The sequence below is a fragment of the Citrus sinensis genome, chromosome 7 (genome assembly GCF_022201045.2).
Source record: "Citrus sinensis cultivar Valencia sweet orange chromosome 7, DVS_A1.0, whole genome shotgun sequence".
Lineage (NCBI taxonomy): Eukaryota > Viridiplantae > Streptophyta > Magnoliopsida > Sapindales > Rutaceae > Citrus > Citrus sinensis.
Window position 1 is genome coordinate 28289007 of NC_068562.1, and position 23756 is coordinate 28312762.

General features: G+C 33.6%; 3 protein-coding genes across 3 annotated transcripts in view; 1 reads left to right on the forward strand and 2 right to left on the reverse strand.

Annotated features, from left to right (window-relative positions):
• The window catches only part of LOC107176517 (probable LRR receptor-like serine/threonine-protein kinase At3g47570), a 93355-nt gene that overhangs the window by 25778 nt on the left and 43821 nt on the right, over positions 1 to 23756 (reverse strand). The window lies entirely within an intron of this gene.
• LOC102614365 (uncharacterized) overlaps positions 1 to 23756 on the reverse strand; it is a 94277-nt gene that overhangs the window by 2222 nt on the left and 68299 nt on the right. The gene's annotated exons all lie outside the window — the stretch shown is intronic.
• On the forward strand, positions 12001 to 14617 carry LOC102614859 (phenylalanine N-monooxygenase-like). The gene is made up of 3 exons (XM_006464233.3): positions 12001 to 12183; positions 12518 to 13372; positions 13808 to 14617. The coding sequence occupies exons 1-3, from the start codon at positions 12016 to 12018 to the stop codon at positions 14441 to 14443; spliced, it is 1659 nt and encodes a 552-aa protein (XP_006464296.1). The 5' UTR covers positions 12001 to 12015; the 3' UTR covers positions 14444 to 14617.

Sequence of the window (23756 nt, forward strand, 5' to 3'; positions counted from 1 at the left end):
GATCATCCACATACAGACACACAATCAAAATATCTTCATCTTTTTCTTTGACATAGAGAGCATGTTCATATGGGCATTTGGTGAAGCCTTTCTCTTGAAAATACTTGTCAATTCTGCTATTCCATGCCCTTGGTGCTTGCTTTAACCCGTAAAGAGCTTTCTTCAATCTCAAAACTTTGTCTTCATGTCCTTTCACCACATAGTCTAATGGTTGTTTGATGTAAACTTCTTCTTTAAGGAATCCATTCAAGAAAGCAAACTTCACATCCATTTGAAAAATCTTCCATTTGTTCTGAGCAGCCAAAGAAATAATAAGTCTAATTGTTTCAAGTCGAGCTACATGAGCAAATACCTCGTCATAGTCTATGCCAGCCTTTTGACTATAGCATTTTGCAACTAACCTCGCCTTGTGCCTTTCAATTTCTCCCTTCGCATTTCTTTTTGTTTTATACACCCATTTGACACCGATCGCCTTGTGACCTTTGGAAGAGTAGTAAGCTCCCAAGTATTATTTTTCATAATGGCTTTGATTTCTTCATCCATTGCAATTCTCCACTTCTCATCTAGTGCAGCTTCATGGAAGTTGACTGGCTCACAATCAGCAAAGAGGCAAAAGAGAGTGAGATTATCATGTCTCTCAGTTACCTCATAGAGATCTTGAAGACTCCTTGTACATTCTTTAGTTATTTCATTTAAGAAAGACGGCGGTGAATCTCCGCATGTGGTTGATGCTGGTGAGATAGGTGGAGTGGCAGGCTCTTGTTGTTCGTCTACTTGTTTTATCTCTGTATGATCATCTTCTTCAATGGGAAAGAAGTTGAAGTCATCCACACCAGAGCCAAAATCCCATTCTCCTTCTTCATCAAAAATTACATCTCGACTGATCACGATCTTCCCGTTGTTTGGATTATAAAGCTTGTATCCTTTGGAGTTGTTGTCGTAGCCGATGAAGATGAACTTCTCACTTTTGTCATCCAACTTGGCTCTACTTTCGTCTGGTACATGTACATGGGCAATGCTTCCGAAAACTCTTAGATGGGTGATACCGGGTTTTCTTCCACTCCAAGATTCTTGTGGCGTCTTGCCCTACACGCTTCTTGTTGGAGATCAATTGGATAAGTAAACTGCAAATGCAACTGCTTCAGCCCAAAATTCTTTAGGTAGCCTCTTACTCTTAAGCATGCTTCTTGCCATGTTGAGGATGGTTCTGTTCTTCCTTTCTGCAACACCATTTTGTTGGGGGGATCTTGGAACTGTCAAAGGGCGTCGAATTCCATTTGCTTCACAAAACTCAAAAAATTCTTTGGAAGTGAGCTCTCCACCTCGATCAGATCTCATGGCTTTAATCTGGTATCCACTTTCTTTTTCAACTGCAGCTTTAAACTTCTTGAAAGCTTCAAAGACTTCTGATTTTTGCTTCAAAAAATACACCCAAGTTTTTCTTGAAAAATCATCTATGAAGAGAAGGAAGTAGTTACTTTTACCAAGGGAGTTTGGCTTGAATGGACCGCACACATCAGTATGAATGAGCTCGAGTGGCTTCTGAGCTCTTGAGTTTGACTCCTTTGGAAAGCTCTTTCTGAACTGCTTGCCAAGTAAACATCCTTCACAAAGTTGATCAGGGTGATTGATGTATGGTAAGCCTTTCACCATGTTCTTCTTAGATAGTAGCTCCAGTCCTCCAAAGTTGAGATGCCCATATCGAAGATGCCAAGTCCAGGATTGATCTTTGTGACAGGCTTTGAGACATTTTGCAACATCATTTTGAATATTTAAAGGAAACATTCTATTCTTTGACATTCTCACTTTTGTAATTAGATTTCCTTTGTCATCTCTTAGGAAAAGACTATAATCTTTTAAGTGAATATCATAGCCTTTTTCTAAAAGTTGACCTAAACTAAGAATGTTGCTTTTCATATTGGGCACATAGTAAACATTCGAAATTATTTGGTGGCTACCATCTTTTGTACGAAAAAGAATGTTACCTCTACCCTTCACTGGTACTTTTGAATCATCTCCAAAAGCGACACTGTCATTCACAGATTCACTTAGTTGCACGAACATGCTTCTGTTTCCACTCATATGATTGCTAGCACCTGTGTCAAGATACCATGTATTTTCTTGACCTCCACTTGTGTCATTGCGTGCTAGTAAAAGTGTGCCATCTTCACCATTTTTCTCTTCAGCATAGTTCACTCTCTCTTCAATTCTGGTGCTTGGAGCTCTGCATTCTGAAGCATAATGCCCAAACTTTTGACAATTATAGCACTGTACTTGGGATTTGTCATACCTCGATCTTGGATTGCCTCTGCCTCGTCCTATGGTTAAGCTTTCTCCTTTGGCATAATTGGAGTTGTTGTTGTTAAAATTCCAACCTCGTCCATGACCACGACCTCTACCTCGTCCTCGACCCCTACCTCGGACATAGTGTCTTCTCTCGTTGTCGGAGCTTTCTTCTCTTTTCTTTGGATTGACTTCCATCTTGAGAAGTTGTTCTTCGATTCCTTGCTTCTTTTTTTGTTTTTCTTCATAGGCTTGCAACCTTCATTGAAGTTGCTCGATCGTCATATCCTCCAGATCGCTTGTTTCTTCAATTGTCACAACAATATGATCAAACTTCGAGTCGACTAATCGAAGTATCTTTTCAATGATCCTTACCTCTTTTAACTCCTCGCCATTTCTTTTTAATGCATTGGAAACGGTCACAACCCGAGTAAAGTAGTTAGAAATTGACTCTGACGCCTTCATGTGTAAGGACTCAAATTCTCCTCGTAATGTTTGGAGACGAACCTTCTTAACTTGCTCCGCTCCTTTGTAAGAGGTCTCTAGTTTCTCCCATGCTTCTTTTGAGGAGGTTGTACCAACAATCTTTTCAAAAGCATCTTCATCTAATGATTGAAAGATGAGATATTTTATTTTATTCTCTTTCTTCTTCAAGTCTTTTAAATTCTCCTTCTGCACCGTAGTTAAAGTGGCTTCATTTTCTGGCACAATAAAGCCTTTCTCCACGACATCCCATACGTCATGTGCGCCCAATAGAGCCTTCATTTTAATACTCCAATTGTCAAACTTACTTCCCCTTAATTGTGGAACTTGAAATGACATCATACCACCGTTTGCCATAACTCACAAATTGAGTGAGAATTTGGAGATTCTGAAAGCACAGATGGATCCGGCACGTCGAAAAACCTTGGGAAGAACTCGAGTTAACTTTCGGTCAACGGTCAAAGTCGGTCAACGGTCAACACCGGCTTGGTAGTCTTGGTTCGGTCCGAATTGGTTCAGCTCGAGTTGGCTCGGTTCGACTTGATTCGGTTCGGCTCGGCTCGGCTTGGTTCAGTTCGGCTCAGCTTGGTTCAACTCGGTGAGTCGACTCAACTTCAGGACAGAAAAATTCCGGCGGCAAGTGTGGGTGCGTCCGGTCTCGGATCGGGATGATGTTTGCGGCGTCACGTTCCTCTCATCGAGATCTTCGATTTGATATGCTATATGACTATATATAGCATCAAGCACTAGCTCTGATACCACTTTATTAGAGAATTAACAAATAAAACACACAAAAAATACATTATTTTATTTCTACAACAACACTCCTCACCAATTACAACTCTTATTTTTCACTCTCTACACCTTAGAGATTTTGCTACTTCACTTGATGTTTAAACCAAAGGGGAGAGGGGGTATTTATACATGAAACAAACTAATCACAACCATTCACTTATTCAACTAATAAACAAATCCTCACCATCCATTAAAACCTACCACTCACCTACTTCACCAACCACACCTAACACACCTAACACAAATAATTCAAACCTCACCAACCATACCTACTCATGGAACCTTCCATGAGTTGGGCTTGATTTATTCATCTTGGATCAAGTTTATGATCCAACAACTGTTCCCTTTTTCAAAATGGAATACTCATATAAATTAAAAAGTATGAACTTGAGTTTTGTTTTTTTCTAAGGCCCTAAATATGAATTACCTATCTTCTTCATTTGCATCCTCTTTACCCAAAACAATGGTCGAATTAATATTAAAATAATATTTGCATCTCCAAAGTGATATTGTTAATTCTTTTTTTTTTTTAATTTTTGGAAGTTGATGCTGCATAATAAATTCATATTCAATAAGACCCAAAGTAGTTGATTAAAGAAATATTGGATGTTACCTCTGCTGCTTTTTTAAAGTGCTACATCAAGAAGAAATTGAAAGGGGTTGAAATGAGGGGGGAGAGAGAAGGGGCAGCATTGACAAAAGTTTTTTTTTTTTTTTAATTGATGAAGAAGAGCAAACAAAGATATTTTGGGAATTATCGAAATATAGCTAGAGAAATGGGGCTTGAAAAGAAGAACGAAGGGTGAAAATAGCATCTTATAAACCAGGTCGAATTTTGAAAATTTACGAAGCCCTGATATTTTGTTGAGACAATGAGCCCGCCCAGCCAGTAGCCCAATACCCATCTGAGTTGCATGCTTCCTTCATCTCTCATCAAAACACCACGAAATCATTTTACTCCAGTTACAATGTGATTCCACAATAAGAAAGCAATAATAGAAGAGCTACACATAATTTTGTAAAAAACTAATTCAGTAAAAATTATGAATTTAATTATGACTAAATAAACTAATTTAGCGCAATAAAGATTGAACAGAAATTTTTTTTAAAAATTAACTCATATACTTATAAAGTTCGACCTAAACCCTAAAAATAAATTCTTTACCATTGAAACTAAACTTTGACTGAAGACTGATCGAACAGTAATAGTTAACAAATAAATATATACAAAGTGGTGCTCATATGAGGATATCTGCAAGAAATTAAAATATAAACAAAACTAAAAGACCAAAAAAAGAGAGAGAGAGAGAGAGAGAAGTACTATTTTTTTTTCTTGTAGTATATTAAAGTGTGTGTTTTTTTTTCCGTTTATTCCCTTACTTTAATAACTTAAGAAATATCTCATCGAAAGACTATCACATACATACATATATATATATATATATATATATATATATATATATATATATATATATATATATATAAAGAGAGAGAGAGAGAGAGAGAGAGAGAGAGAACAGAGAGATTCTCATGTATAGATGTTGAAATGCAAATTTTGTATGGATGAAGGTAAAAAACAAGAAAATTATGGATTCCCAAAAACTAAAAGAACAAAAAATAGTGCACTCAAATATGTATTTTTCTCCCACTTGGGCTTGTAGCCCAGTGGTGAACCATTGCCCTTAAAGTCAAGCATGACTATGAGGGCAATGGTTCGAGTCCCCATGGACTCAACTTCCCTCAATTAACATAATTGTGTGGATGTTACTTATAACATCTTTCTCCCTTGCGAAATGCAAGAGGAGTAGAAACATTCCTTCTCCGTGAGGGGTATTTGGTTGGGCATGTACTTCATAGAATAAAAATGTAATAATGTAAGTTTCAGGTATATATATGATTGTAAATATCAGTACAATGATCTGCTGTCACAGCAGTTATAAATATCTCTATGTAATACAGTAACTTGATGCCTGTGGCGGATTTAGAAAAATAATTTACCGGTGGCTAAATTAGATAATAATAAAATATGAAAAACTAAAATTTTAAATATATAAAATATTTGCTAGTATATTTATAATTATTCTCTGCGCATTTGTATATTTGAAAAATGTTATACAATTGACTCATTATCAATATTATTAAATTTATTGTTTCGTATATAAACAATCAAACTATCATTTATCTCATATGATTCCAAAAATGATTTTTCATGAGTTTCATTACTGAAAACATTCGCTCTAGTATTATTACAGAGACTGGAAGAGTTAATCCTATTTTTTAGAATTGAAAATATTTTGAGTGGTAGGCTATCATTATTTTTAATTAAACTATAAGTTTTTATAATTCTTAAAAGTTAAAATTTAAATTTTATGGGGATTTATAATTTATAGTGATTATTTTAATAAATTTTTTATGGGGGCTAATTAAAAAACTAAACTAATTAAAAAACTAAAATATTTTTCTTTTTTAATTTTAGATTTTTTTTTTTGCCAGTGGGGGCTCAAGCCCCCACTAGTCACATGCTAGATCCGCCCCTGCTTGATGCTTAATTAGTTCAAAAAAAATGTACTTTTCTTATTTATTAGTTACTTTTACACGAAATTCACATTTTAGTTTCTGCATTGAGAAATTATAATTATTATTATTATTATTATTGACAAAGTTAAGAATCCTTCATTCAATGTCAAGTAATTTGTGTGACCATATGATAGAAATGCAAGTTCTTCAGCCAATAAGATCATATTAAATGGATGTAATTAGCAAACCATCTATGTTGAGGACTGAACAAAAATAGTTATGCCATGAAGAAAAATATAACAAAGTATGCATATATGTGAACTTAGATAACTAATTAATTAATTATTATTAAAGGTTGAAGGTATATAAGGTAGATACGAGATAAAAAGATCCAACTGGCGATCATAAATTTTAAATACTAAAGAGAAAGTTTTTTGAGTTTCAAATTAGTCTCACTAAATTTATTAAATACCCCATTTATTCTATAAAATAATCCTCATAAATTTATAAAATTTAAACTTTAATTTTAAAAATTATAAAAATCAACACTTTAATTAAAAATAAATAAAAACTCACAATAACCCATTTAGTTGATTTGACTATTATTTTATTTAACCTCTATAAATTCAGTAAAATAAATTTCATAAACTTATGAATTCATAAGATTTTAATTTTTATATTTTGTCAATGTGTAAATTAGTCCCTAGTATATTATTTTTTCCGAGTCCGCCGATGCTCATAATACTGACTCGCCAAGGATGTACATCTGGTCCCAAGTCGAAACGGGGCCACCACCTTGTTTCCAATTTGGTGAAGTTTTAAATGAGGAAAATATATGTGGCCAACAAGAAATGTCAATGTTCAATGCAAATGAATTGACAAAAACATAACTGGGGCCGTCTACGGCGAACAATGAAATCAAGACAGAGAGATTTATTGATTGATTGATTTATTTATTTATTATTATTGTTAGCCAAAAAAATTAGGAAGTGGATACAATCATACAATGCATTTTTATCCAAGTGCAAACAGTATTCAAAAAATTAACATAACAAACACGTTTTTCATTTTATCATTTTTGCTAAACCAAAAAAGGACGTTCAAAAAACAACCAATAGTGCCCGAATTCGAACCTAGGGCTCGACAGCAAAACATTATAGGACACGTGAAACCTGAAACCATGGCCTGTCGTGACATAACAAAGCCGCCGTGGCCCTTTCCCAGAGGTTCTGGTCAAACTTCAATCAAAGGAAGACAGAAACTTGCGCAGTCCAGAGTTGTTCTACTATGAGACAACAGTAATCGGTTTTCAAGTAGGATTAACATTGAGTTTCATTTAGAGACTCACTGGAATTATTATTAAAAGTACTGATTTTAGGATTTACAACTCTGTTACTTGATAGAATTTTAGTGGACCATCTCGCCGATTTAGTATGCTAAGGTAGTGAGACTGTCTTATAAAAAATTTTCTCTGAAAAATATTCAATCCAGATTTCGTAACAAGAAATGTCAATGTTCAATGCAAATGAATTGACAAAAACATAACTGGGGCCGTCTACGGCGAACAATGAAATCAAGACAGAGAGATTTATTGATTGATTGATTTATTTATTTATTATTATTATTATTATTATTGTTAGCCACAAAAATTAGGAAGTGGATACAATCATACAATGCATTTTTATCCAAGTGCAAACAGTATTCAAAAAATTAACATAACAAACACGTTTTTCATTTTATCATTTTTGCTAAACCAAAAAAGGACGTTCAAAAAACAACCAATAGTGCCCGAATTCGAACCTAGGGCTCGACAGCAAAACATTATAGGACACGTGAAACCTGAAACCATGGCCTGTCGTGACATAACAAAGCCGCCGTGGCCCTTTCCCAGAGGTTCTGGTCAAACTTCAATCAAAGGAAGACAGAAACTTGCGCAGTCCAGAGTTGTTCTACTATGAGACAACAGTAATCGGTTTTCAAGTAGGATTAACATTGAGTTTCATTTAGAGACTCACTGGAATTATTATTAAAAGTACTGATTTTAGGATTTACAAATCTGTTACTTGATAGAATTTTAGTGGACCATCTCGCCGATTTAGTATGCTAAGGTAGTGAGACTGTCTTATAAAAAATTTTCTCTGAAAAATATTCAATCCAGATTTCGTAAAAATAAATAAGTCAGTCGAAGTATTCTCCTAGACAACATTCATAATCTGTTGAAGTCCTTTTCAGGTGTTACATGAAATTTTTTTTACCATTTAACAAAATGTTTTAAGATATTATAAAATAGTTTGTTAGACCTTAAAAGTTCATGACTTACTAAATCTTCATATATATATATATATATATATATATATATGGTTAGTTTTAGGTTATCCCTCATAAATTGATTATCTTGAAATTATCTCCTCACTTTTAAAAGCCTCAATTGATTCTGATTTTTTTTAGAAGACAAGAAAAAGAAATCATCAACCCACACAATTTTTTTCTTATTTTTTAAATAAAAATTGAAATAATTTAAGATTTTTAAAAATAAAAAATTAATTTAAAGATAATCAATTGACGAGATAGTAATCCAAAATTTACCCTCACATAAATATATATAATGACAGAATGACGATCAATTAGAGTTGGAATCCCATTTAGATTTTTAATTGCATGTCATCAGCTTCATTATCAGATCCTGGATCGGTCGTTGCTGTCCCTTTGTGTTTTGTGAAGATATAACTTACGTGGACAACACTAGTACGTTTGGTTCAAAATTGCAGCCAAACCGACAACCGACAGTAAATACAAGGAGAAAATTAATTAGAATGTGATAAACGATTGTTTTAAAAAGGATACAAGGAGAAAATTAATTAGAATGTGATAAACGATTGTTTTAAAAAGGAAACACGTGATACATAATCAAGGTTTGGATTTAAACTAAGAAATTTTGATTCAACAATTTATCTTCGATAAATAAATGATAATGACATATGCAAAATTGCTTTTTATGACCAAAAGCACTTTTTTTTTAAAAAAAAACAAAAGTAATCGGGTGTGACTTGGTAGGACCGTAAGGCTAGGCTTAAATGTTTCCTCATTCTCATTCGTTTGCGAAAGTGCTTTTTATGACCAAAAGCACTTAAAAAAAAAAAAACAAAAGTAATCGGGTGTGACTTGGTAGGACCGTAAGGCTAGGCTTAAATGTTTTCGGAAGTGAATCAAAATAAAATCACTTATGTACCATTAATTGTCGAATTTATTTAATTAATAATACAACATTATTAATTAAACCCCTATGACTATAATATAGAATATGTACCAACTTAATTTGAGCACTATTCATATTAAAAATTTCCTCTTCGGCTCTTATAATGAAGCTCTTCAATTATTTCACCATATAATTCAAATTCATTTGAGCGCCATGCCTGTTGAAAATTTTTATATATGGTTCCTTATAGTGAAATTCGTTCATATCATCATAAACTTAATTAAATTGAAAGTCATACATTTTAGGAAAAAATAAATGCTTGGATGAGGAGGAAGCTGCTGCTCATTAATGGTATATAATTAAGCTTTAAGGCCACTAAGGCCATAATAATAAAATGATCAATTAAATGCTATAAAATAATTAACCTTGATAAAACCATTAGTTATAATTCCAGGAACACTCATGTCGTATTATCAATAATCAAAAAATAAATATACGGAAACGTACCTGAATTTAAAATGCTTAACTACTCTCTAGAGTCATGTTGTTTATCTTCTAAATTAATATGTTTTCCAAGATAATCCTTTAATTTTCTCTGTGCACTCTCTCTAATGATGAGATGTAAAAAAAATACTAGAATATTATATGTGATTTGGGGAGCATAAGTACTTATATAAATAGCTTTTTAATTATTATCATGTATTCTTATTTCAGTTCGTCATAAAAATAGAAATTACTTTTGAACCTCTACACATTAAAGGATCACACCCTATCAAATATAATAAAACCCAAATTATTGAAAATTTTAATAAATCACTTTTAATTAGGCTTAATCTTATAAGATAGTCTGTAATACAAAATTATGAGTAATGATATTTCATCCCCTCATTTTATCTCACTAACCCACACTTTTAAATTAATATAGTATCTTTCTAAAAATACCCTTACTTCCAAGAAAACTTTTTTTTTTTAATTTCACATTCTTTCTCTGAATTAAATTCAAAACCCACACAGCAAAACTATAAAATTCCTGTCACAATGTATCTTGACATATTTCAAACTAGAACCAAACCATTCTTTTTTAGAAGAAACCAAATTAAAGATTCGAGCTTCATTTCAAGTTTCAATCATGGAAAATTCTTTAAAGAAATATTAAAACCCTTCTTAAGTAGCAAAAGAGATCAACAATTACTTCACAATAGTTTATACAAATTAACATTTATTAATTGTTAAAAAAAGATAAGTACAAAAGAAACAGTGAAATGAAATCCTAGCCAAAATTTCAAAATGAGATTGCTTTATGGCGTGTGAGAAGTGGCTTTCTTGGTCACATGGCACGAAGCAGTGCAGCACAACGGCTCTGCCCTGCATCATGCATCGCGAGGCGTGGCAATTCTTTGCCCTAGTGTGAAGTAGGGTGGCTTAGTGTTGCTCTATAGATCATGGGGAAGTATATCATTTTCTTTAAAAATAATCATATATGGTGGTGCCTGAGTGAGAGAGTGAGAGCAAAGGAGATGAGAGTGAAAAGAAGAAAAAAAATATGTTTATATTTTAATAAGGGTAAATTTGAAAATAAGTGGTACTAATTGAATAATGAGGGTAGTGAGAGGATGGGTAAAAGCTCGTTTAGTCCTTATATTTTGAAGTTAGTATCCGTTTAGTCCCTATATTTTTAAAAATACCTCAAACCATCCCTACCATTAAATTATTGACACTTTTGCCATTATCTTTTGTTCCTTTTAACTTATTTTTATAATATTGTCCTATTATAATAATTTTTTAGAGATTATTAAAAAGAAAAAAAATAACCCTATTATAATAATTTTTTTAGACATTATTAAAAAGAAATAAATTACCAGTTTAACACCAAAAAATAAAATAAAATAAAAAATATATATTAATTTTTGTGGAACACACTCTTGAGTTAAAATATTAATTTTTCTAAAAAAATTGATAATGTAATTTTTTACGATATTAATTTTTTAGACATATGTGAGCTTCCACAAAAATTAAAATATATCTTTTTTGTTTTTATTTTATTTTTGAGTTTAATTTGATAATTTAATTTTTTATTAATATCCAAAAAAGAAACATTATTGTAAAAATATAATATTGTAAAAAAAAGTTAAAAATAATAAAAAATAATGGCATAAGTGTCAATATTTAGTAGCAGGGACGTTTTGAGGTGTTTTTAAAAATACAGGGACTAAATGGACACTAACCTCATAATATAGGGACTAAACAAGCTTTTACCCTGAGAGGATTGGAGGGGGTTAAATTTCACTACTCCGCAATTATTCATATATAAGCTCAATGTTGGATTAAGGATCCAACATTAAATTAATACTTAACTAATCTAACCAAGTTTGGAGGGGTTTAAAACATGAAGGGTTCTTATTTCTTTCATAGAGGGTTTTGTCCATTTTTCATTAGCTAATAGAGACAAACTAATTATGATTAAAGTTTGAAAAAACTGAGCTTAGAACTTGATCAACAATAACAGCAAGATGTGTTCGAATAGAACTTGTGGTCCTAGTATACATCCAGTGTGTTGAATGGTTTTTGTGATACATGTGCAAACTACCTAATTTGATTCAAAGCACCTGTTAATTTAATTTGATGATCATCTCTCTGTATAAATATGCATGCAGCCTCCTCGTCATTCCATCAAGAATTGCTTTTTGCTTACTGCGATAGCCATTATTTTGCTGTTCATACTTTTGAATCAAATTATCTCCATGGATTTCCTTTTTAATCTTGAAAATATTCCGACTGATGAATCTAAATTATCATTTATAACCATTGTTTTGGCGACACTGATTGCTCTTATTGCTGGTTTCTTCAGACTTAACAAAGTGTCGCTAGGCAACAAATTTGCACCCGGATCATTCGGCACTGTTGCAAGGGCAAGCTTTCTGTATCCTCAACTTATCCGGAGATTTGCAAAGGATATGTTTTCATTTGTTAAGAATCAACTATTCAAAGAGATAATCAAACTCCCATAAGATGAAGCTCTTTCAAAATATAATATATTGATATGCATGTCATAAAATTTTGCCTTTTTTTTTTTTTGTTTCCTTCATCATTTATTTCTTTATTCGGACAGGGTTTGAAGCAACACTAATATTTTGCACTAAGCATTATGCATGTACTAGTTCCATGCATTCAAATTACGTAACAGTAATCCCCCGTGTGCTTTTCAACACATACAGTGTTAACATTTTCTTCAAATAATTTCAGGAAAGAAACAAGCGGAAACCTCTCCCTCCAGGCCCAGCTCCGTGGCCAATTGTCGGAAGCCTTCCAGAAATGTGGAGAAACAAGCCAACTTTCAAGTGGATTCATGGTCTCATGAGAGAACTGAACACGAACATTTGTTGCATCCGTCTAGGCAATGTTCATGTTATCCCAGTGACTTCGCCAGAAATTGCCTTAGAATTTTTAAAAGTTCATGACTCAGTTTTTGCATCAAGGCCCCTTACAATGGGGACAGAGTACCTCAGCGGTGGATTCTTGTCAATAGCAGTTGTGCCGTGGGGACAGCAATGGAAGAAAATGAGAAAGGTGGTGGCTTCTCATGTGTTACATTCAGTACGACTTGACTCTTTACTCGTTAAGAGAAGAGAAGAAGCTGAAGAACTTGTTAGCTTCGTTTATAATCAATGCATTCGCAATAACGTTGATTCTGTCATAAATGTAAGACTTGTAGCTCGTCGTTATTGTGGAAACGTGATTAGGAAAATCATGTTTAGCAGGAGGTATTTTGGTGAAGGAAAAAATAGTGGAGGACCAGGATTTCAAGAAGAAGAGCACGTTGAATCACTCTTTATTGTACTTAACCACATCTACTCTTTCATTCTATCAGATTACATTCCTTGGCTGAGAGTGTTAGATTTAGAAGGCCATGAAAGGATTGTAAGTGATGCTATGAGAACGATCTCCAAGTATCACGATCCGATTATAGATGAGAGAGTTCGACAATGGAGATGTGGGAAGAAGAAGGAGGCTGAGGACCTGCTTGACGCCTTCATTTCAGCGAAGGATGAAAATGGGAAGCCATGGTTATCAGTCCCCGAGATCAAAGCCCAATGCACGGTAAAGAGATACAAAGGAGATTGCTGTTATTTTTCCTTAATAGTTTTTGTGTTTTACCAATTATTCCTTACAGTTCATAATATCTTTATAGTTTCTGAGTTTTACCAATTATTCTTAACAGTTTTCATAATATTGAGCTACACATCAAAACTTTAACTCAAAAAAATGATTATTTTATGGCCAGGATGAGTTTTCTTATGAAGTTTTGAAATCAAAGGGATCAGAGGTGGAAAATTACTTGAGTTACTAATTAACTCTACTAAATCTATTAATGTAACCCCTGTCAAATTTATAAAAATAACCTCCTAAACTCATATATCCATAAAGTTAACCTGTGTATATATTTTACAAAATGTTGATGTGCTCGCTTTACAAAAATAGAGATTACTGAGTACTAGACCAGTCCTTTCTCACAATATTATATGTTTATTGAAGGAATTGATGGTTGCAACAGTGGACAATCCTTCAAATGCAGTGGAATGGGCAATAGCAGAGATGATCAATCAGCCTGATATCCTCAAAAAGGCAACAGACGAAATAGACAGGGTTGTTGGAAAAGGGAGACTTGTTCAAGAATCAGACATCCCCCATCTCAACTACGTCAAGGCTTGTTTAAGGGAAGCTTTTCGCATTCATCCCGTTGTACCATTTAACGTACCTCATGTCTCAACATGTGACGCCACAATTGCTGGGTACTTCATTCCAAAAGGCAGTCATGTTTTGCTAAGCCGACAAGGGCTCGGTCGGAACCCCGAAGTTTGGGAAGATCCTTTAAAATTCAAACCAGAACGCCATATTAATTTGGCAGATCATCATCATCAAGTTGAGCTCACCGAACCAGAATTAAAATTCATTTCATTTAGTAGAGGAAGACGTGGTTGCATGGGCGTGGCACTTGGGTCTGAGATGACTGTAATGTTATTGGCAAGACTTCTTCATGGATTTGATTGGAGCGTGCCATCGAACGAGGAGAAAATTGATTTAGCAGAGTCGAAATCTGATCTCTTTATGGCTAAACCCTTGCATGCACGTGCAATGCCTCGTTTGCCTGCTGAGCTATACCCGGCCTAATTCCTAATATAAAATATGTACCCAGTATCGAAATAAAATAGCTGTCGAAATACAAAAGTTCGAAGTAGAACAAATAATTGCTGATGCAAACCAAGCCTTTGTTTTCATGATGTGAATTCCATGAAACATGAAAAGAATAAATCAATAAATCGAAATTATGGGTAAATTTTATTACCATGCGACTCTATAAATTAAGCCTCGGCTTTTATGGCCACTTATTTATAGCATTTGTTTTTATATCAAGAAAATGTATCATCATGCAAAAATATCGATTACCTCAATTCAGGCCCTTCTGGAAAGTTAAAATTTGTGATTGAGGAAGTAAAGAAAAGAAAAGAAAAGAAAATAAAGAAAAACCGAAGAAGGTAAGAAGTGGCTCCTTGGGGGAGAGGGCGACCAAAGAAATAGAAGAAAGAAAAGGGTGCGTTTTGTATTATTTTTCAATTGGTATTCTTTACATTTATTTTAGAGAAAATGATATTTGATTTTGATCTTATCTGCTCAAAAGAAAATTTTATTTAGTAACTTTTTTTAAAATAGTATGTAAAAATAAAAACAGTGAAAACATATTTGGTTATTTGAGAAAAGTAAAATTACACTGTATTTTTTAATTTTTTCATTATAAATTTAATTAGAATAAAATGAAAATGAACTTGTAAAAAAGTATTTAATTGCCTATCACCAATAAAACAACTTCAGAACTTATTACTTTTTCTTTTTTTTTAACTGTTCATATTTTGTTCTTTCGAAAAAAATAAAAAAAATAATCTGCCTTTAATATTTTATGTAAAAGAAATCTACAGAAAAATTATTAAGCATAGTTATTGAATATCAGTGAGCAAGACAGGGATAACAATAAGTAAAATGAAAAAAGATTAAAGAGTATGAGAAGTCCTAGTACATGGGCACCTATAAGAGGAGAAATTCTAGAGTACCTCTAAATTACTATATCAATTATATAATAAGAAATATTTTGGTTTGTGCGTATTTATTTTGAAGAATTAGCATGCAATTGGTGGTTCTATAAAATTCAAATACATGTTTCATATATGCGTTCAGTGATTGTATTATCTTTGATGTATTCTAATATTAGAGGTACTATATTAGCTATATAACAAATAAATGAAGCTATAATATGTATGTATTTATTTTGAAAACCATTATAAGTGGTGATTCTATTAAATTTAATTATACATGTTGTTGTGCGCAGAATGCGGAATCAAGTGCACCAAATAATCACAGCAAAATAAATGACACAATAATTTAACGTGATTCGACAATATGCCTACATCCACGAGAGCAAAAGAAAAATAATTATACAGTATAACCTCTATAAATTAATAATGTCGGGACCATAGAAATTTATTAATTTAGAGAGATATTAATTAATCGATAAATTAATAATTTATTAATTTATAGAGTGTGTTTACAGTACAAAGAACTAACATTTAATTGACTGAAAATTCATTGTATTTTACAAATATAATCAATAGACTTTAAATAAATTCATCAAATAAATAATGTATACTTGATTAAATAAATTCATGAATTTTACTAAATGTATTCAATGAACTAAACTAGATGTTAGTTATTAAATTGTATAAATTGAATTAGAACTAATCTAATGTACCTATCTACTTGATTAATTAAATTCATGTATTTACATAAATTTATCTAAATGTATTCAATGAACTAAACTTCAAGAAGATTTAAACTTAGAGATGAGATTCAACTAGATTTAAACTTCAAGAAAAAACAAGTTACAATAGACTCATATTTTAATAAATTGACATAGTCAGTTACATTTGTAATTTCACAGTATTTGTAATTTCTACAATTATTAATTTATGATATAAATGGGACCACAGAGTTATATAGGAGTTCTCAGAAAAACTATTATCTTATTAATTTATCGAAATTATTAATTTAGCTTTAGGGCCCAAGTCGGAACCGCAAAAAATTATTATATTATAGAGATTATTAATTTATCGAGTATTAATTTATAGAGGTTATACTGTATTACTAATAATTATTTTGAGTACAATATTTTAGTAAAGAAACCTCACTTTCCAAAACCTAAATACACTCAGTACTTTCACACACATTTAAAAGGAAAAACCTCTCAAATACACACGCTCTCTAATTGCTCACTCTCTCAAAAATTCTTCACTTGGATTGTTTCTCTCAATTTCGGGATGCATTCACCGAAGGAATGCCTTGGTATTTAGTGGAGAGCTTCTCTTCATTCAGCTTAACAATTGCAAGTACATGCTCAACTTTCCATTTTCAAAGTTCATTTGGTGGGCACCGAATTTGGTGTCCATATTTTTGCCAATTTGTCAAAAAGCTTTCTTTTGACTTATCAATTTTCAACAATTCTCCACTTCGGCGAAATTTTGTCCAAATCTGAATCGATTACCAATGAACCATCATTCCAAAGTGGCTGCGTCTCTGTGGCTGCCTACGTACCCAAAATTTGGGATCAAGCTAATTGTAGTTCACTTTTCTCCTGAAAATTCATCACGTTCTCATGATTTGAATTAGTTTCAAGCAATCTTGAAACTTAACTTCAGAAATCATCTTTGTCAACATATTTGATGGATTATCCTTGGTATCGATCTTTTTCAACAACACAATACCGCTCTCGATAACTCCCTCACATAGTAATATTTTACATCTATATGTTTTGTTCGAGCAAGATATGTTTAGTTTTTCGCCAGGAATATCGTGCTTTAATTATCACAAAAGACCTCAATGTTCTCTTGAATTAATCTCAAATCACCTAACAAGTCTTTTAACCAAATAGCTTCCTTTACAGCCTCAGTTGCTGCAATGTACTTTGCTTCTAGAGTGGAGAGAGCAATTGTCGATTGTAGAATCGACCTCCAACTAATCGAACCTCCACCCAAAGTAAATACATAGCCCGTTGTTGATATTTTCTTATCAAGATCTTCGTGTCCACATTTTTAAAAAAATTGGCCAACATTTGGCCAATTTGTCAAAAAACTTTTTTTTAACTTACCAATTTTCATGTCATATATGTCTATTAATTAATTATAATACTTTTAATTTATTCTAAAATTTCTCTCGAGAGTGGGTGGGGCCATCTACAAGATTAAATTGAAATTTTATCCACATTCGTCATTCCATAGCCATATATGTGGTCTCAAACGGGCCACCACCATAACTCCAATTTGGTGAAATTTTAAATGAAAGATCAGAAACATATTGGGCCTATAATAAACAAGTATGATGCAAATGAAACAGAAAAACATAAATGGATTTGGACGGACTGGTACCACCACATCTGATTTGGAGTACCTGTCCGTCTCTTTTTGAACAGATAGATAGCCAACTGAAATAGTGATTCTGCTTGCAGGCAATTTTAAAGAAGCTAGCAGACCTCAGTGGCAAGGGCGTAACAACAATCATTGGAGGTGGAGACTCTGTTGCCACGTTGAAAATGTTGGGAGTTGCCAGTGTCATGAACCACATATAAACTAGCGGTGCTGGTGGTGGTGCCGGTTTGGAGTTGCCGGAAGGCAAAGAGCTTCCAGTTGTCGTAGCTCTTGATGAAGCTACACCAGTTGCCGTCTGAGATAAAAATTATTATTATTTTCTTTGGCCTACTTGTCATTTAAGTTTGTAGACGAGAAATGAAAACCGTGCAGGAAGACAGAGCTCATCTTGTAAATTTTCATCTTTGTGATCAATGTATGGTCCCATAATTGCTGAAATTGCTACCAAATCACTGTATGGGTAGGGCAAACAGAGCCACCCAATCTTTTTCAAATAAATTGGTTCATTTCCTCTATATTTCCCAACCAGTACATATGATGCCAATATGATACCTTGACGGAAAAAGACTTATCAAGCAAGTCTGCTCACGTGATGTTCTTGAGTTCAAGCCACAAAACATCACCGTTAGTTCAAGCCACAAAACATTACCGTAAGTTCAAGCCACAAAAATTAGAGATCTTTGTTGATTTTTATATGCCTCTCAATTTCTTTAAAGCCGCGAAAATGATATGTAATGACTTTTAGACCCTACTTTCTGAAAGGCTGTTTGGTTCATTTCATTACCTATGAGTCAATACAGAACAGATCATACTATCATGCTCATTCTTTATTATTTGGTATTGTAGTACGTTTCCTATGTTCATAATTTTTTAATATCGAATTTTAGTTGGCCCTAGTAGAGGGTGTCACTTAAAAGTCACACATTGGAACCCACTTGGCGTGTGGTACTCCCCACCCATTGACAAGTTGACATATGGAATCTTATTAGTGAAAATACCTAAACTCTAAAATCTGCTTTAGAATTCTAATTCAAATTATATCCAATTAAAATTTTTATTTTCCTCTTCCGTCTTCATAAATCATTCAAATTTTCACATGAAATATTTTAGGATCGGAATTATTTCAAGCTTTCAATTTCCACAGATGTATGGATTGAATTTTACCAATCCGTAGATTGGATTGGATTAAAAATTTATAATTCGCAAAATTCAATTTACGAACACTCCTAATTTACTCTTAAGACTCGATTCTAGTAAGAAATTATGTAGTTGCTTTCTTAAGTTGCATTACATCATCTAGCAGGGGATATTTCCATCGATTTTATTGTTTTAGTTTCAAGAGCATTAAACTATCATAAATTATTTTTAACTCATAAAATTCCATTGAGGAGTTTTCAACGAGAACAATCATAATAAGTAAATTTATTATCAATGAATATTATAGTTGTAAAGTTTTATATTGCTATCTAAATTTTTAGAAGTATATTATACTTTAAATAGGATCTCAATTATATGCATGCAGACGCACTCTATCCCATTTGGAGTTTGTGGGGCCCATAACATAGTTTCGCAAATAAGAATTTACTACACACATAGTCGCGCATTCAAGTCATGTTTGATTTTAAATGCGTCTCAACTCGATCAAAATCTTGGCTTCGTCACTTAAACTTGTTGCATCTGTTGTTTAATATCAACGAATTTACTTTCAAGTCCTCTAAGAGCATCACATGGCGCTCCTTGGAACTTCTTTCACCATTTTGTTGCATGCTGCTCATAATGAACGTGTCAACGGCTTTCTAAGATTCATGGACCAGCCACTTCGGCCTTGGCCGAAGTGGTGGGCTGCTGCCCTCACAAGCATTGTGAGGGCAGCGGTTCTAGCCCCCACAAAAGCATTGTGGGGGCTAAATGTTCTTTATATCCTTCTCCCTTGCGAAATGCAAGTGGAGTATGGACATCCTCTCCTGTGAGGGATTATTTGTATTGGGCATGTACTTCATAGAATTCATTGTAATAATGTAAGTCCCAATCATGTATATCTGATTGTAAATATCAGTGTAATATCTCTGCTACAATAAGCAGTTGTTGTAAATATCTGTGTAATGCAGTAATCTGATGATTAATCAGTCTAAAAAAAAAAAAGATTCATGGACCAAGTAATTGATTTCTTTCAAAATGCCCTGAAGTTTTGATATAGTAATGTCTCTATCAAGTTTAAATACAATCAGAACCATTTCGACTTTATAATCCCTTTGAAAAGAAGAATAAATGGATTCAATCAGAGTTTGAAGCTTCTGAACTTGTTCCATTGCAGCATTCGGTAAAGGCAACATTCTTTGTTCACCTGCCAATAGCCTTTTCAACCTCTCTGAAAATAATCCGAGATGCACGTCCATGTCTCCGTCTCTCGCTACTAAAATTGGAACAGAGAATCAGCCAGAATCAGGGGAAGAATTAAAGCACAACAGGGAAACTACTCTACAGATTCATTTGCTCGGCAACGATTAACTAGAAAGCAAGCCAAGAGATAGTAAAATACAAGAATGTTAAAAAGGGAAATATAGTCTTGAAAATTTATTATTAACCAAATTATTCATGTAGATGCAATCATATTAAGGTCACTTACAAGCGAGAGAGAGAGATAAACAAGATTTCAAATGGCCTTTTGAGGATCTAAACTATGGAATCTGAACAAATTTCTTTGGAAATTGCAGCATGGAACTGAGTGTTGTGCCTCTCGTCAAGAACTTATTATGCACCCAAATTCAAGACCATTTTCCCCCAATCCTGCCTATCCTAATCTATCATCATGCTGCTACTTATAATCTAATTATAATTTATAATCCGTTACCGTTTGAATCTACTCAAAGGTTTGACAAGACAAGTTTGGAAAGCCAATATGATCTGGTGAGTAGTAGTACTCATCGTATAGAACCTGGACACGTGGCACAATTCTTTTTGACTTCTTATGAGTAGAGTTGAAATTATAGATTAATCAAACAACACCACGTGACATTAAGGCTTACCATAAGGTGAAACGATGTGTATAACATTGTCATTTACATGCAATTATTTAAAATTTTTAACTTCAAAAATTAATGGCACTACATCTAATATTCATATATGAGAGGGCGGGGGAGATAATACAAAGAATTAACTGATTAGAAGAAAAAAACTTGTTCACAAAAATTAAAAAATACCTCTTATTCCTTTAGATGCAATCGAAGACTTGAAGATCTCCTGCAATATCTTCTCGTGATTGCAATCAAAAGACACTATTTACATCAGCGCGACAATTAGATTAAATAGCTACTTTAAAATATCGAATTAAAAATACAGCACCGATATGCTCACAACATTCAGCCCCACATATAGCACCGAACGGTGCGTTTCAAGATAACTATAAAATGGTCACTGTAGATGGATAATTACAACACACACGCATCGAGAAAAAACATACGCGCTCTCTGGCAGAACAACCACGCACGCTCTGGCTCTTTCGCTCTCTCCCTCAATCCTACCAATCCAGCAATCACCATCGGCTTCGTCTCTCTCTCGCCCGTCCATTGCATCTCTCACATCTCTCACAGCGCCTCACTCTCTCGGCTGTCTCAAAAATTTGACTTGCAGCCTCACTCTCTTAGCTTCACTCGTCGATTTCTAGCGGTAATTTGCTTAATTAATTCCAAATTTGATTGTAAAGATAATTAATTGTAAAGATTCAGCTGTCATTTAGTTAAACAAGGGAAGCTTGCTGCAACACACCATGAATTGAATATAAATTATTCTGACAAATAATTGAGGATAATGTTTATCCAATATCTACATAAAATTCTTGCACTGTAAGTAGTGATAAGTTTTTTATTTATTCATCTTGCCTTTATTTTTTCGGATGACAACAAGATGTTTAATTTTTTTATAATAGCACACACAAGCTCAGCGACATGGACATTTTCAGCAGCTACACTTTCAACAAGATAATGAATATGGAGTTAATAGGGAGTTATTTCTCAGAAAAAGAATGTACTTGTATTGTATTAGTATTTTAAGAATAAAGAACACAGATTTTTGTTTTATTGGTATTCATATTCTGATACAACACTTAGCTTGTGGATTTGATGTACAAATTTTCTACAAATTTTTCGCAAGCTTTCAGTTGTGGGTTTGGAAATTCACTTGTGCTGGAGGACATAATGATTGTAAATATATAATTATTTCCATCAATCATAATTTTCTAAAAATCTGGAAATAACACATAATTTCCAACAATCAATATAAAGAACAACAACACTTCATCAGTTGATTGTCTTTGGTCTGGTTGACAGAATTCTGGTCATCACTCCGGCCTCTCAAGCACAGACCTACATCCCAATCACTCATGTTGATCAAAACCTGCAAAGCAAAGAGAATAATGTATTACTGCGACATGTAGTTCGAGCTCCATAATGTACACATATGCATATAGATGCTTCCCCTCCCCCAACTTTGAAGGGGAGGGATTTTACCATTATCAAAATTCATCATAAGCTAAAACATATCTAAAGAAGCAACATAAGTTTCTTTAAACTTAAAAAAAAAAAAATTAAAAAGGCTTGGTGTCATGGTGGATTGGTGGCTGTTTTAGGCAAGTTCCAATTTATTCATTTGGAACCGGTACTATGTAACTCAATATATTCTTTCCAAGATAGGCATCTTCCATCATTCTCATTCTTGACAGGTTAAGCCAATGTACAGGATGCAATTATCTACAAGAAAATTCTAGCCAAGCACAATATATATTTTATAGAGTGGAATCATTTGGGAAAGAAAACAAAGAATTCACAGAATTCAAATAATCAAAAAGCTCCACAAAAGCAAGTAGCCAGATGCCAGAATCTCAAAAGAACATCTAACAATAAAGAACCCAAATAAGAAACAAACAAATGAACTGAAAAAGCACCCGATCCAAATTGCCTCAGCTCACAGACGCCACAAAAGCTTCCCCTTTTTAAGCTTCCTTGAACAAAATAGCAAAATCTCTTAAAACTCACTAAGCTAAGTGTTTTTGTTTTCAGACACAAAACTAAAGTAACCGACTTGCCCAATACAAAGAAAACTTTACGATAGAATCTAAAAAGAATTTTAAACCGTGTTGATATTCTCAACACACTGACCAAAAAATAGTTTACCATGAAACATAACTAAATCTTCACAAACTCATAATCCCACACAACCAAATTTGAAATTAATGTAATGAATTGAAGCAAACTACCTTCAGAATTTGATTAAGGCAGCTGTCAGAGACGAGACAACGGCAGCTGAGGAGAGAACCCCACGGCGGAAGCCGCAATTCAATTTTCTAAGAGAGCCGAGAGAGTGAGGCGCCGTGAGGGAGCGAGACGTAGCCGACCGCGCCCGGGGGCGGGGGGGGGGGGGGGGGCGGGGGCGGTTACAGTGAGGAGGAGGCGTGGTGAGATTTGTTGGCGTGAGGGAGAACGCGTGTGGGTTTGGAATGGCGCGTTTGTGTTGCGATATTTCCGCTACAGTTAGAATTTATACTGAGCACAAAACGCACCGTTCTGTGCTCAGTGTGGTTCTCACTGTGGTGGGAATCTCATTTTCCTTAAAAATATGCTCGTGCATCGAAAGGAAAATGGAAGGAAAAAGCATTAATTTAAGCATTCATGGCAAAGAGAAGCAACAAAATAGTATGAAAAGAGTATGACATAATAAATAACCGATGCTCTTGATTTAAAAATGTTTTGGTCAAAGCAAGCTGGCAAAAAGAGAACGGAAGGAAAGCATCTCCTCATCACTTAACAGCTAAAGGAAATAAAGACTACATTAGTTTCTTTTTTAAGTAAGAAAGATTAAGGGTGTGTTTGGGATTGAGGTGCTGTAGCTTTTAAACTACAGCTGCTGTGAAAAAAAAGTTGTGATTATGAAACAAAAGTTAATAATATATAGTAAATATAAATTTTAAATAATAATTTTGATAAAATTATTAAAGATATAATAGATTTTGTATTATACAA

What these genes read in the sequence shown, in the direction of transcription:
- LOC102614859 (XM_006464233.3), top strand. Translation starts at nt 12,016, where the DNA reads ATGGATTTCCTTTTTAATCTTGAAAATATTCCGACTGATGAATCTAAA. An exon ending in CATTCGGCACTGTTGCAAGG is followed by an intron (nt 12,184 to 12,517) that starts GCAAGCTTTCTG and finishes AAATAATTTCAG; the next exon opens with GAAAGAAACAAGCGGAAACC. An exon ending in AGATCAAAGCCCAATGCACG is followed by an intron (nt 13,373 to 13,807) that starts GTAAAGAGATAC and finishes TGTTTATTGAAG; the next exon opens with GAATTGATGGTTGCAACAGT.